At 43.7% G+C, this 15,790-nt stretch overlaps 1 protein-coding gene across 1 annotated transcript in view; it reads right to left on the bottom strand.

Moving 5' to 3' along the window:
* The window catches only part of PDILT (protein disulfide isomerase like, testis expressed), a 67,349-nt gene that overhangs the window by 47,202 nt on the left and 4,357 nt on the right, over positions 1-15,790 (bottom strand). The window contains exons 2-3 of the mRNA XM_073591070.1: positions 14,080-14,286; positions 449-582 (exon numbers count right to left, since the gene is read on the bottom strand). Coding sequence (XP_073447171.1) covers positions 449-582; positions 14,080-14,286 — 341 coding nt within the window. The remainder of the gene's footprint in view (positions 1-448; positions 583-14,079; positions 14,287-15,790) is intronic.

Here is a 15,790-nt window from a genome sequence, read left to right as displayed (position 1 = left end):
TTGCAATGGTATAACATAGTTACATAGTAGGTGAGGTTGAAAAAAGACACAAGTCCATCAAGTCCAACCCATGTGTGTGATTATATGTCAGTATTACATTGTATATCCCTGTATGTTGTGGTCGTTCAGGTGCTTATCTAATAGTTTCTTGAAACTATCGATGCACACCTATGTAGTTGATGCTACATACAGTTTATAAAGTGCTCACAGTCGTGAGCAACTAACAACTGTTAGCATGGTCCAAGCAAACTATTTAAAGTTAAATGAAATCTTCAGCACAGATCAACATGTGTAGATACATTCATTAGTGGTATGATTAGAACCTAATACATTCAGTATGTGCAATTTATTATCCCTGAACATCTCACACTGATTTATTATAATAAATAGATAGAACCTAGTTATAGTTCTATTTTTTATTCCACATAAAAAATATTATTGCTCATACCTTAAAAAATCCAACCACACTAACTGTATCTGACTGAATAAAAGATTCATACTGCTCAGTAGTGTTGAGTAACACAAAACTATGTCCAATTCTTCGGTTTATCCATGTCACAAAGGCAGCGGCTGTTCTGACACCTTTTGGAGAAAAAATACATTGAAGCATAATAAGAAGTCGGGATTGTAATTATTATATATAAATAAGGCAATCAAAAGATGTATAGTAACTGTCAATTTACATAATAGGTCAGTATACAAAGGCCTCAGCGGCTGGGCGTTTAAAAAAACTCATCAGGGTAAAAGTATGGGAACTGCAGGGCTAACTTGTCCTTTGAATGTGTACATTATAGTGTAAAGTTTAAAATAGACAGTCTCATTTACTTAAAAGAGAAGTATCCACCTAAGCGGATGCAGCATCGGTCTGATGCTACATCCATCCCCCGCCACCTCTAAGACTGAAAACCGAGAGATCAAAAACCACTGACCACTCATTTCTTGGTCCTCTATGAGCAGAAAGCAGTAGCTGTCAGCCACTAGTTCTCTGCCCCTTCAGCGCTCACTGTAGCGCTAGGTTGTGGAGGGGGCAGGAGCAGTTGGCTCAGAGTCTCAGCAGCTTGCCAAGAGGCTGAGCCAGCTTCTGGTCCAGGCATCCCAACAGTAAAGTTAGAATTCCTCCAGAGTCTGACTGGCTCAGTGATGTAAGACGATAGCAGATTTTAGCCCAATGCTGGCTGAATATCGGTCACAGGAGTGCAGAACTAAGTGCACTCCTGTGACCTAGAGGAGAAGTAGGGCAAAAAGAACATTGGTCCTACTTCTCCTTTAAGATACAGGAATGACAGTCTCTATTTTACTATTACAAAAGGTTTCTTGCAAAGGAAAACAGTACTGCAAAACATACATGTTGCCTGGAGGAGAACCTGTCCATCTACTTTGTGGCAGTTATCACTTTATGTAAAGTTCAGCAGGGCATGGTGCAAAGCTTTTAGATCTTTGAGTGGGATGCTAATGGGTATAGTTTCATATTAGTAAACTAATGTTGCTAAAAGGGTAATTTTAACTGGAGACTTTTCCATTTTTGTAAGATGTTTTTAAGTTCTCAAAATTATGATAGTTTTATTGTATACTTTACAGTATATACTTGGAATGTAAAGTAGTTTTTTATGTGTTTAAGTTTGTTTGGCTTTCAATTTTGATGAAAGAAGGATTGCAGGTTGGACAGTGTTTCAGTGGGTATATTTATCACCAGGGCTTCAATTTTGGTCTGGTTTGAGTTTATAACCTGATTCATGAGAAACATGTTGAAAGTTCAATAGAGACAGTAAGTGCTTTGTTAGGGTTAGTAAGATGTTGTCTTACAGAAATGGCAGAAATTGGTGCATACTGAAGTGTCCTTGCCAGGTTTGGGAAGGAATATAATATGGAAGCTTGTGGGTGGGCGCATCATGGTTTGGCGGCAGTACCACCTACTCCTGTCCAGATACAGTTGAAAAACTTATATTGAAGTCAAAGAACAGCAGTTCACAACAAGCCCGGTGGAAGGGGGCACAATCGGGAAACACTCACGGATGACAGCGCCGTGTAGCGGACCAGGTCTTAGCTGAGCTGACAGTGTCCGTCTTGAGGGGTGAAATGTGGCCTGGCCGGTCCAAGCTGAAGTGGAGAGGCTTCCAGGAGAGTGGCAAATCCCTACACTTTCCCTCCTCGTCTGGAACCTTACCTTACCACTAACACTGTCCCTGACAGATGGGTGACCTGTCCTTATACTAACCACACGCTAGAATGTGCGCCAAACCCATGAGCCAGGGTCCTAAATAGACTCACAACTAAGCCACACCTGAGATGGCTACCAGAGTCACATGGGCGGCCAGCATCCAACCAGATCACTGCCCCAGTGATATATGTGTAGCAATAACTCACGGTGGAGCTGCTGGTTTAAGCGGGCCTGCCCTCTATGCTCTTCACCCTTCTTAAATTGTTCAATCCCCTTGACACAACTGTAGTGCAGTGTTGTTACAATATAAATATCAACTTTAACCCACAATATACACTTATGGTTATAGTTACCTCCACCTGGGTGCTGGTAACTCCACCTGCAGGAGAAATGACAACACTGCACACAAATTTCAATAATAACCAAAAATAACTTCTTTCTTTGGATAAATAATATATTTATATAAAGAGTTATTACAGCAACTTTACTATCACATCAACTTAGTGTAATAGTATAAGAAATGGTTATGACAATCAATAACAGACACAGATATATATATATTTGTATAAATCTATACCCGGGAGCTCCCCCTGCTCTAGACCTTAAAGTCACTATCCTTTGTAACTAAATGCAGGGCCCTGCAATGAAAAGGTAGTCCTGACATCTTCTGTCTTCTCTATCTTTTATAATTATAATCCATAAAGGGATTCCTCCTGGGTGTTGCGCAGTGTAATATAACACACTAAAACAATTGTAATCCAGCAGATTGACTAAGTGTTCTCATATGAAGAAACAAACATCTAGCATCCGCTCTTGAATACTGGAGTCTATTCAGATGTGAAGTTCTCCAACTTAAGTTGTTCCGTGGGACTATCAGTCCCAGCAACACTCTGTGCAGTTCTAATTGTGTGTGTAGTATTTAAATAAACTTCTGGGTGTTAACCCTCTCACCACACAGGATCCGAGCAGGTGGATGCCTCCGTTTCAACAGTTCTCAGTCAGTATGGAGCCACCACCTCGCTGTCACACTGTTCCGTTCACTAACGATCAGGAGTCCTCGGTTATCTCCCCACGGGTCTCCGGAATGATCACTTCTGCTGTCCTAGCACACTGTGATGCGATGGCAGGATCCTTGCAGCTGCTCCGCTCCTCTGCAAAGTAGGCCGCAACCCTGTGGGACACACACACCCACAGAGTCCTTCTGGCAGGCCAGGCGTCCCAGGAACAAGAGACCTAAAATGGCCGCTCCATACCCTTTTATATCCTCCCACAATGCAGTTCAGTTCTCACCTTGTCCAAGAGCATTGTGGGTGGGTCAGAGCTAAAGTTCTGAAGTAAACAATAAATCACTTCCATGTCACTTCACTTATTCATGAAACGTAAACATATTGTACTTTCTCAATTGTCCACAAGATGGCACTAACACAACTTATGTACTATATAACACACATATGACTAGGAACACAAGTTGTCAGCGCTACATATGTTTCTCTTGACTTCCTCTCCCTCAGCAATGCAACAGCAGTTGAGGCCACCTGCAGTGGAGAAATTGGACTGCACCTGCCTACACTCTGAGCAATAAGTTGGAGAGTTAGGGAAGGCATTGTACAGTTTTGTCATGTGGATGAGAGCTGTGTGTTTAAATATCTCAGTATAGTATACTCAATAGTAGTATAGGTAGGTAAGCCTTTCAGGCCCCAGTGTTTTGCCATTGCATACGGTTTTTAAGATCTGGTCTATTTTTTCAATAGTTATGGAAGTATTGAGGTTGTCAATGTCTACTCCTGTTAGCTTCGGAATTTCACATTGTCAAAAGTAGGTATGGTTGCGAGAAGATAGGTTGGGATTCTGCATATTATATGTGAGCCCTTTCTAGTTTTATAGGCAGTTATAGTATTGGTCAAGAATGGTCATTATTGTAATAGGGTCAAAATGTTCAGGGCCCTGCCTGTCTTTAATGGAGTGTACAATCTTAGGTTAATACAATTTAGGGGCCATCACAGGCTCTCAACAAGAGTGCCGACTATGCTAGCCTTTTCTGCCCAGCTCCACCATTCATAGATAGCGCTTACTACAGTGTTGTTGAATGAAACACGACTTAATTAATGGAGGACAGGTGGATAATTGATAGATCTTGCCGAATTTATAGATCATGTTTCTTTCATAGAAACTGCAGCACGGCTTCCATGAATGTAGCATCTGGGCCTGCTCATGAGAGCCTGTGACAGCCCCTTAGCTGTTTTAAACCCTGCCGCAGCAGAATATTACTGCAGTTGAGGTGGGCATGGACAGAGGAGGATTTCAACTAAAAGAAGAGGCTTAGACACAAGGGACACATCCTACTGTAAGTTATGTACCTTGTGCTGATTTTTCTACTTTTTTATTTTGGCTGCACTTAGGCTTTAAGCTTGCAAGACAAGCATGGTATCACATGGGCTTTATCTTTCATAAAACATTTGGCAGATGTTCAGCATTATCTTTTCAGCATTAGCTATGTCTAATTGTTGGATTTGGAACCTGACATGGGTTAGGTGACAAAAATTGGCAAGAGAGGTCTCCTTTTAAAGTTTAAAATTAAATGTACCAAGTGCCAATATAGTTTCTCTTTAAAATTCAACTCACATTAAAACTTATTTTAGTTTGTTGTGAGCAGAATGGGGACAGGTTAGAGCATCTGTTAGGTTTGTATTGCTGTCTGTGTTCCCTAATGGAGAAATTTCCCCTCACTTCCCATCAATAGGGGAAACAGAGCTGTGTGAAGTTGGCACCCCATGTTTGTAAAACCTGAATAAAAATATACCATTCGTTTGTGCCGCGTTTGTGCTGATTTGTGCCGCAAAAATGAGCGTTTGTGCCGGTTCGGTTTCTGAGATATTAAACATTCAATTTAATGCAAGCCCTGCCCACTTTGCACCCCATGTCCCTGAATTTTAAAAACAAACGTGCCATTCGTTTGTGCCGCGTTTGTGCTGGTTTGTGCCGCAAAAATAAACGTTTGTGCCGCTTTGGTTGCGGAGATATTGTGCATTATAGTTGCTGTAACCCCGCCCATTTTGCACCCCATGTTCCTGAATTTTAAAAACAAACGCGCCATTCGTTTTGTGCCGCGTTTGTGCTGGTTTGTGCCGCAAAAATAAACGTTTGTGCCGCTTTGGTTGCGGAGATATTGTGCGTTATAGTTGCTGTAACCCCGCCCATTTTGCACCCCATGTTCCTGAATTTTAAAAACAAACGCGCCATTCGTTTGTGCCGCGTTTGTGCTGGTTTGTGCCGCAAAAATAAACGTTTGTGTCGCTTTGGTTGCGGAGATATTGTGCGTTATAGTTGCTGTAACCCCGCCCATTTTGCACCCCATGTTCCTGAATTTTAAAAACAAACGTGCTATTCGTTTGTGCCACGTTTGTGTTGGTTTGTGCCGCAAAAATAAAACTTTGTGCCGCTTTGGTTGCGGAGATATTGTGCGTTATAGTTGCTGTAACCCCGCCCATTTTGCACCCCATGTTCCTGAATTTTAAAAACAAACGCGCCATTTGTTTGTGCTGCGTTTGTGCTGGTTTGTGCCGCAAAAAGAAATGTTTGTGCCGCTTTGGTTGCGGAGATATAGTGCGTTATAGTTGCTGCAACCCCGCCCACATTGCAACCCATGTTCCTGAATTTTAAAAACAAACGCACCATTTGTTTGTGCCGGGTTTGTGCTGGTTTGTGCCGCAAAAATAAACGTTTGTGCCGCTTTGGTTGCGGAGATATTGTGCGTTATAGTTGCTGCAACCCCACCCACTTTGCACCCCATGTCCCTGAATTTTAAAAACAAACGTGCCATTCGTTTGTGCCGCGTTTGTGCTGGTTTGTGCCGCAAAAATAAACGTTTGTGCCGCTTTGGTTGCGGAGATATTGTGCGTTATAGTTGCTGCAACCCCACCCACTTTGCACCCCATGTCCCTGAATTTTAAAAACAAACGTGCCATTCGTTTGTGCCGCGTTTGTGCTGGTTTGTGCCGCAAAAATAAACGTTTGTGCCGCTTTGGTTGCGGAGATATAGTGCGTTATAGTTGCTGCAACCCCGCCCACATTGCATCCCATGTTCCTGAATTTTAAAAACAATCGCGCCATTTGTTTGTGCCGCGTTTGTGCTGGTTTGTGCCGCAAAAATAAACGTTTGTGCCGCTTTGGTTGCGGAGATATTGTGCGTTATAGTTGCTGCAACCCCGCCCACATTGCACCCCATGTTCCTGAATTTTAAAAACAAACGCGCCATTTGTTTGTGCCGGGTTTGTGCTGGTTTGTGTTGCAAAAATAAACGTTTGTGCAGCTTTGGTTGCGGAGATATTGTGCGTTATATGTTGTCAAACCACATTGACTTTACACCTTGTTATTAAAGCTTACATACAGAACCTAAACTCAGCTTGGGTTTCCTTAATGTAAAGCTCCTCCCACTGTACTGGCACTGCACTTCATATTGTACCCTGAAAAAGGCACCTCTGCCGGGTTAGCCCCCCCATATCAAAATTTTTGAAAAAATCTTATGCAGTTTGTTAGATCTTTGTTAGATCAGGTTAGATCAACCGTTGTTTGCGTTAGATCTCACACAGAAGAAGCAATATTAACAGTTATTTGCTGGGGGGGCTAACCCGTCATCAGCCCCCCCTTATCAAAAAATTGACCAAACAGTTAGCTATTTTGGAAGCAATTTGTTAGATCCGGTATGATCAAGTGTTTTTAACGTTAGATCTCACATAATTAGAGACTGATTAAGTGATTAATGTGGGGGGGCTGGCCCCCCCTTATCAAATTTTTGGCCCAAAAATCATTCAGGCTAATAGATATTCGTTAGATCCGGTAAGATCAAGTGGTTTTAACGTTAGATCTCACATAATTAGAGACTTATTAAGTGATTAATGAGGGGGGGCTGGCCCCCCCTTATCAAATTTTCGGCCCAAAAAGCATTTAGGCTAATAGATATTCGTTAGATGCGGTAAGATCAAGTCGTTTTAACGTTAGATCTCACATCATTTCAGAGATATTCCACATCAAAATAGAGATATTAGGTGGTACATATGGACGGGTTAGCCCCCCCTTATCAAATTTTCGGGCCAAAAATCATTCAGGCTAATAGATATTCATTAGATCCGGTAAGATCAAGTGGTTTTTCACGTTAGATCTCACATAATTAGAGACTTATTAAGTCTTATCAAATTTTCGCCCCAAAAATCATTCAGGCTAATAGATATTCGTTAGATCCGGTAAAATCAAGTGGTTTTAACGTTAGATCTCACATCATTTTAGAGATATTCCACATCAAAATAGAGATATTAGGTGGTACATATGGACGGGTTAGCCCCCCCCTTATCAAATTTTCGGGCCAAAAATCATTCAAGCTAATAGATATTGGTTAGATCCGGTAAGATCAAGTGGATTTAACGTTAGATCTCACATCATTTCAGAGATATTCCACATCAAAATAGAGATATTAGGTGGTACATATGGACGGGCTGGCCCCCCCTTATATTCAGCGCAATGAAAATCACACCCAACTTTTGCTGCGACGCAAAAACTTTTCCTCAGCTGCGGGGGCCCAACTTATGATCCTGCACACAAGCCCACTGCTTTCAGAAAATGCCCCTGACCTGAGCTCATCATTGCACATCCATTCCAGATGCTCGTATGTGACATCACATACATCCCATACATCACATACATCACATACAAGCACGTGGGTTGGATGCGAGAGGTGAATCAGCAGGATGAGTGTGCCAGGACAAGTAGATGTGTCTCATCTCTGCTTCCTTTTACCACTCTGCATGTCACACATATCATAGATGAGAAGAGGGTACATTGGTGGGAAAAATGAGCAGGAGGGGTTTAGATGTGGGACAGAAGAACAGGAGGGTACAGCCGTGGGGCAAATGTGCAGGGGGGGTTCAGTTTTGGTGCAGATGAGAAGGAGGTTCAGTGGTGGGACAGAAAAGCAGGGGGGGTAGAACAGTGGGGCAAATGTGAAAGGAGGTGTATTGGTGGGACAGATGAGCAGGAGGTTACAGTGGTGGGGCAGGAGAACAGGGGGAACATAGGTGGGGCAGAAGAGCAGGGGGTACAGAGGTGAAACAGATGTGCAGGAGGTACATTAGTAAGGCAGATGAAAAAGCGGGTTACAGTGGTAGGGCAGATGAGAAGGTGATTCAGTAGTAGACAGAAGAGCATGGGAATATGGCGGTGGAGCAAATGTGCAGAGAGGTACAGTGTGAGGCAGATGAGAAAAATGGTACATTGATGGGGTAGATGAGCAGGGGGGTTACAGTGGTGGGGCAGAAGAGCAAGGGGGTACAGTGGTGGTGCAGATGTGCAGAAGGTGCAGTGGTGGGAGGGATGCGAAGGGGGTTCAGCAGTGGGACAGAAAAGCAGGGGGGTACAGTGATGGGGCAGATGAGCAGGGGAGGGGTTTAGTGTTGGGCCAGATGAGAAGGGGGTTACAGTGGTGGGAAAATGAGCAGGAGGGGTTCAGTGTTGGGGCAGATGAGAAGGGGGTTTAGCGGTGGGACAGAAGAGCAGGGGGGTACAGCGGTGGGGCAGATGTGAAAGGAGGTGCATTGGTGCACAGATGAGCAGGGGGTTACAGTGGTTGGGCAGAAGAGCAGGGAGAACAGAGGTGGGGCAGATGTACAGGGGGGTACAGTGGTGGGGCAGAGGAGAAAGGAGATACATTAGTGGTACAGATGAGCAGGGGGTTACAGCGGTGGGGCAGAAGAGCAGGGGGAACAGAGGTGAGACAGATGTGCAGAAGGTACAGTGATGGGGCAGAAGAGAAAGGGGGTTACAGTGGTGGGGCAGATGAGAAAGGGGGTTACAGAGGTGGGGCAGATGAGAAAGGGGGTTACAGTGGTGGGGCAGATGAGAAAGGGGGTTACAGTGGTGGGGCAGATGAGAAAGGGGGTTACAGAGGTGGGGCAGATGAGAAAGGGGGTTACAGTGGTGGGGCAGATGAGAAAGGGGGTTACAGAGGTGGGGAAGATGAGCAGGGGGAACAGAGGTGGGACAGATGTGCGGGAGGTACAGTGGTGGGGCAGATGAGAAAGGGGTTTACAGTGGTGGGGCAGATGAGAAAGGGGGTTAGAGAGGTGGGACAGATTAGAAAGGTGGTTACAGTGGTGGGGCAGATGAGCAGATAAGTTCAGTGTTAGGACAGATGAGAAGATGGTTCAGCAGTGAGACAGAAGAGCATGGGGGTACGGTGGTGGGGCAGATGTGCAGGGGGTTACAGTGGTGGGGCAGTTGAGCAGGGGGGTACAGTGGTGGGGCAGTTGAGCAGGGGGGTACAGTGGTGGGGCAGATTTGCAGGTGATACAGTGATCTGAGGTGTGAAGGTGTATGAATTGGGGTTGATCTGAGGCGTGAGAGTGCAGGATGTTAATTTCCCACTACTAAAGTAGTTTACAGCATTTACTTTATAAAAAATCCTTTTCGTGATTGAGATTGTGAAGTTGACTTTTTTTGTTATAAAATCGGCTCAATTTCTTTGAAAACATTTTTCGGCACACTGCTCAAAAGGCTGCTTACCTCCTGGCCTATCAGTTTTTATTAAAGATGGAAAATGAGCTGTGGAGCAAGACCCGCTGTCGCCCAAAACTATTTTCTCATTTTCAATAATCAAAGAAGGTAAGGAAAAAAGGATGGAAAAGGTAAGAGGAGAGAAGGGGGGGGTAAGGCTGGGGGGGGGGGGGGGTGAAATGGCGTTGGTTCAGGATAACTATGGTGAACGGGCTCCGGAACTTATCTGTGACATTAAGTCCCAAGAAGGGCAGTACCCTCTGCGGAAACGACAAACTGGTTCCATAGTCCCCAAGTTTTAGAGTATTTTTCCTGTTGGTGTTGTGCAGTGAGTACTCGATCTTCCATCTCATTTGGAATGGAGTTTTTATAGAGTTTGGCTCAGATGGAGGAGACATGTAGCAGGTAAAAGCTGGATCACCAGCAACCTTGTATTCCGTAAATTTTTGCGTGGTTTATCTGTCTCCCAGAAGTGGATCAATTTAGGGCACGACCAAAATATGTGAAGTCGTGTTCCTCCATCCCCCTGGCATCTCCAACATTGGTCAGTAGTTGCAGGGTGAGGTACCACCTTGTTAACAGTTTATAGTTGGTCTGTTTAATTTTCGTACAAACCAATGATTTCAACGAAAATCTGAGGACATGTTGTATCTGAGCAGATGTAAATGTACGCCCCAGCTTACTTTCCCATTTGTTCAAGAAGGGTAAGTGTGGTTGTTCAGCCGGACAGTTCAAGAGGGCGTATGTTTTGGATAGAGCCTGTGGAAGGGAACCCTCTTTGGAACAGTATGCTTCAAAGGACGTCAGGGGACGATTAAATCCCTGTGGATTAGGCAAAGTATTGAGAAAGTGTTGTAATTGTAGCGCTGTCCACAAGGAAAGTTTGAAGGGCTCATTAGCACTACTGTGGAAGGCCATTGGCCTCCCGTTAGGAAGTGGGATGCCTGGACCCTACCTGTTTGGCTTAGGGTCCGAAACATTTGCGGTTCCAGACCAGGGAGGAACCACGGTTTTTCTATGATAGGGAGCAATGGGGAATCAGGGAAGAAAGCTGGTTCTGTGTGCTGACCTGGGAGTATATGCGGAGTGTCGTACCCATTATGGGGTGTGACTTCAGCCCAGGCGGTAGCTGGTCATAGCACCACAGAGCCCCTGGCAGCAGAATGTCAGTCTGGGCCTGTTCCAGTTGTGCCCACAATTTAGAGCAGCGATGCCAAAATTTATTAATTTTAAGCTACTGCCACAGGGGCCTAACTTCTCATATAAAATAACGAACTGTTATGTATTTATCATAGATTAAATAAAACATCTCACTGATCAAACTGCAACAAGCTTTTATCCCTACTTACATTGCGATTATTACTGATTTCTGCCATGTGCATGCTAGGTTTAATGCAATAATATCTTCATCTAACAATTATCTACTAACTTGGATGTTGTTATTGGCAAAGAATATGAAATCTCTGAAATGATGTGAGATCTTACGTTAAAACCACTTGATCTTACCGGATCTAACGAATATCTATTAGCCTGAATGATTTTTGGGCCGAAAATTTGATAAGGGGGGGGCCAGCCCCCCCACATTAATCACTTAATCAGTCTCTAATTATGTGAGATCTAACGTTAAAACCACTTGATCATACCGGATCTAACAAATTGCTTCCAAAATAGCTAACTGTTTGGTCAATTTTTTGATAAGGGGGGGCTGATGACGGGTTAGCCCCCCCAGCAAATAACTGTTAATATCGCTTCTTCTGTGTGAGATCTAACGCAAACAATGGTTGATCTAACCTGATCTAACAAAGATCTAACAAACTGCATAAGATTTTTTCAAAAATTTTGATATGGGGGGCTAACCCGGCAGAGGTGCCTTTTTCAGGGTAAATTATGAAGTGCAGTGCCAGTACAGTGGGAGGAGCTTTACATTAAGGAAACCCAAGCTGAGTTTAGGTTCTGTATGTAAGCTTTAATAACAAGGTGTAAAGTCAATGTGGTTTGACAACATATAACGCACAATATCTCCTCAACCAAAGCTGCACAAACGTTTATTTTTGCAAAACAAACCAACACAAACCCGGCACAAACAAATGGCGCTTTTGTTTTTAAAATTCAGGAACATGGGGTGCAATGTGGGCGGGGTTGCAGCAACTATAACGCACAATATCTCCGCAACCAAAGCGGCACAAACGTTTATTTTTGCGGCACAAACCAGCACAAACGCGGCACAAACGAATGGCACGTTTGTTTTTAAAATTCAGGGACATGGGGTGCAAAGTGGGTGGGGTTGCAGGAACTATAACGCACAATATCTCCGCTACCAAAGCGGCACAAACGTTTATTTTTGCGGCACAAACCAGCACAAACGTGGCACAAACGAATGGCGCATTTGTTTTTAAAATTCAGGAACATGGGGTGCAAAATGGGCGGGGTTACAGCAACTATAACGCACAATATCTCCGCAACCAAAGCGGCACAAAGGTTTATTTTTGCGGCACAAACCAGCACAAACGCGGCACAAACGAATGGCGCGTTTGTTTTTAAAATTCAGGAACATGGGGTGCAAAATGGGCGGGGTTACAGCAACTATAACGCACAATATCTCCGCAACCAAAGCGGCACAAACGTTTATTTTTGCGGCACAAACCAGCACAAACGCGGCACAAACGAATGGCGCGTTTGTTTTTAAAATTCAGGAACATGGGGTGCAAAATGGGCGGGGTTACAGCAACTATAACGCACAATATCTCCGCAACCAAAGCGGCACAAACGTTTATTTTTGCGGCACAAACCAGCACAAACGCGGCACAAACGAATGGCACGTTTGTTTTTAAAATTCAGGAACATGGGGTGCAAAATGGGCGGGGTTACAGCAACTATAACGCACAATATCTCCGCAACCAAAGCGGCACAAACGTTTATTTTTGCGGCACAAACCAGCACAAACGCGGCACAAACGAATGGCGCGTTTGTTTTTAAAATTCAGGAACATGGGGTGCAAAATGGGCGGGGTTACAGCAACTATAACGCACAATATCTCCGCAACCAAAGCGGCACAAACGTTTATTTTTGCGGCACAAACCAGCACAAACGCGGCACAAACAAATGGCGCGTTTGTTTTTAAAATTCAGGAACATGGGGTGCAAAATGGGCGGGGTTACAGCAACTATAACGCACAATATCTCCGCAACCAAAGCGGCACAAACGTTTATTTTTGCGGCACAAACCAGCACAAACGCGGCACAAACGAATGGCGCGTTTGTTTTTAAAATTCAGGGACATGGGGTGCAAAGTGGGCGGGGCTTGCATTAAATTGAATGTTTAATATCTCAGAAACCGAACCGGCACAAACGCTCATTTTTGCGGCACAAATCAGCACAAACGCGGCACAAACAAATGGTATATTTTTATTCAGGTTTTACAAACATGGGGTGCCAACTTCACACAGCTGGGAAACAGACATACGCACATTTTTATTAGAGTCTGGAAGGGTAAGTGCCTGCATTGACAGGCATTGGGCTTGTGTTGATGGCAACAATTTGACATTAGTTTGAGACACTTCTGTAATGCTTCCCCATTCTAAACTATATTATAAAAATGTCTAGAGTTAGTTTCAAGCTGTTTATCCTATGAGGTACTAATATAGTCTGCAGCTTAAATAGGTTGTAAACCTAAAAAAAAAAAAAAAAGAAGGAGATCCTGTTCCCTTATAGCAGTTTAAACAGCACAGTGCTTTTGCTGTCTAATCTGTCCCTCTCTAAGCTGTAAAAAGCTGGTTGATCCTGCCTGTTCCCGTGTCCCCCTTAGTGTGATGACCATGGTAATCATGGCTGCTGATCTATGATTACCGTGGTCAGGTTAAGTGCCTCCATCCTCCCACTGCTCTCTTCTCTCCCCTTCCCTCCCTGCCTGTCAGCTCCTGGGTGTGTGAGCCGTCCCTCCCCTCCTGTCACTATTAGTAGCTGATAGTAAGGTTACATAAAGATTACTGCCAGCCCCCCTGTTTTATCAAGCCATCCTACTCTGTGTAAATGTTTGTGTAAAATGGTGCCTCTAAATACCTCATCACCGGTCTTGTGACCTCCAGCCGTTCTCCTCCTCCGAACTAAGGGCTGCAGTGGGAGGGGCTGAGTGGACAGCACAGTGGTCACGTGACCTTCCTGGCTGACATCAGAGGGGGATCTCGGCCCCTCCCACTGTAGCCCTTAGATCGGAGGAGGAGAGCGACCGGCGGTCACGTGACCAGCCAAGAAAGATCTGAGATAAGGTATTTAGAGGCATCGTTTTACACAAATATTTACACTGTGTAGGATGGCTTGATAGAACAGAGGGGCTGGTAGTGAAATTTTGTTTTGACTTTACAACCACTTTAAGTCACTTACCTTTGCAGTCTATAGGCTGTTTCCTTTCACCATTAATGAACAGTTTGAATGTTGGGAAATCTTGGATTTTAAATTCTTTTCCAAGATCTTTTTCCTGTGTGATGTCAACTTGGCCAAATTTAACTTCAGATTGTTCTTTTCTGAGCTGTCCAGCAGCTATTGAGAACTCTTCTTTCACTGTCTGTGATGGCGCAGATAAAGCAACGTCTAGAATAAAAATGGAAAACAATTACTAAAATAAATATTTTAAATATTACTTGGATATTATCTGTTCTACAGAGAAGTCCTAAGTCACATGTATAGTTCTTTCAAATCTGAGTCAAGCAAACTTCTACTTTGGTCCAGTGGTTGCTAGGAGTACATCTGTTCCCATAGGGATGAATTGGCTGCAGTGCGTGTGTGCAGAATTAAGATGAGCCAGCCAAGATCAGGTCAGTGGTAAAGCTAAAAGCAAGTATAAGCTTGAGCTGTCTGCATTCATGGCGGTTGGGGCTTTATTAAAGGACAACTCCAAGGTGAGGTTAGGAGCATCTACTAGGGCTGTTGAATTACAAAGTGCAGTCACACATGACCACAGATTTCTGTTTAGAAGTCAGAGCATCGAAAAGTGAATTCTAATTAGTTGCTAGGAATTTCTGCACTTTCCGCAATATTTCTACCCTACATAATTGTTTATAGGAACATCTCAGCTATCTGTAAAGGTAAAATGAATTCTACATATTTACTCCCCTGCCTCTTCCCTTCCCCACCAGTCACTGGTTGTTAAGGAAACTGTTGTCTTCAAAGGTGAAAGCCTCCTAACACCTAGTGACACTAAGTGCACAGAGCAGAGACACTAGTTTCCCATAATGTCCAATTTCTCCTTGTGATTGACAGTAGGCATTGGGCGGATTCTGTAACCAATAGCAGGCTGTCTGTTAACCACTTCAGTCCCGGAAGATTTGGCTGCTCAATGACCAGGCCATTTTTTGTGATACGGCACTGCGGCGCTTTAACTGACAATTGCGCAGTCGTGCAACGCTGTACCCAAACAAAATTGACGTCCTTTTTTTCCCACAAATAGAGCTTTCTTTTGGTGGTATTTCATCACCTCTGCGGTTTTTATTTTTTGCGCTATAAACAAAAAAGCGCCAATTTTGAAAAAACACAATATTTTGTACTTTTTGCTATAATAAATATCCCTATTTTTTTTTTAAAAAAAAGCTAATTTTTTCCTCAGTTTAGGCCGATATGTATTCTTCTATGTATTTTTGGCAATAAAAATCTCAATAAGCGTATATTGATCGGTTTGCGCAAAAGTTATAGCGTCTACAAAATAGGGCATAGATTTGTGGCATTTTTATTATAATTTTTTTTTTTTTACTAGTAATGGCGGCGATCTGCGATTTTTATCGTGACTGCGACATTATGGCGGACACATCAGACACTTCTGACACATTTTTGAGACCATTGACAATTATACAGTGATCAGAGCTATAAACATGCACTGATTACTGTGTAAATGTCACTGGCAGGGAAGGGGTTAACTAGGGGGGTAATCAAGGGGTTAACTGTGTTCCCTAGTGTGTGTTCTAACTGTGGGGGATGGGACTGCTATAGGAGATGACAGATCACTGTTCCTAGCTAGTAGGTACTCACGATCTGTCTCTCCTCAGCTCACAGAACAGGGATTTGTGTGTTTACACACACGTCCCTGTTCTGGCTCTCGTGC

The sequence above is a fragment of the Aquarana catesbeiana genome, linkage group LG06 (genome assembly GCF_042186555.1).
Source record: "Aquarana catesbeiana isolate 2022-GZ linkage group LG06, ASM4218655v1, whole genome shotgun sequence".
In the NCBI taxonomy this organism is placed as follows: Eukaryota; Metazoa; Chordata; class Amphibia; order Anura; family Ranidae; genus Aquarana; species Aquarana catesbeiana.
The sequence above is the reverse complement of the archived record's forward strand: the minus strand, read 5'-3'. Positions and strand labels throughout refer to the sequence as shown.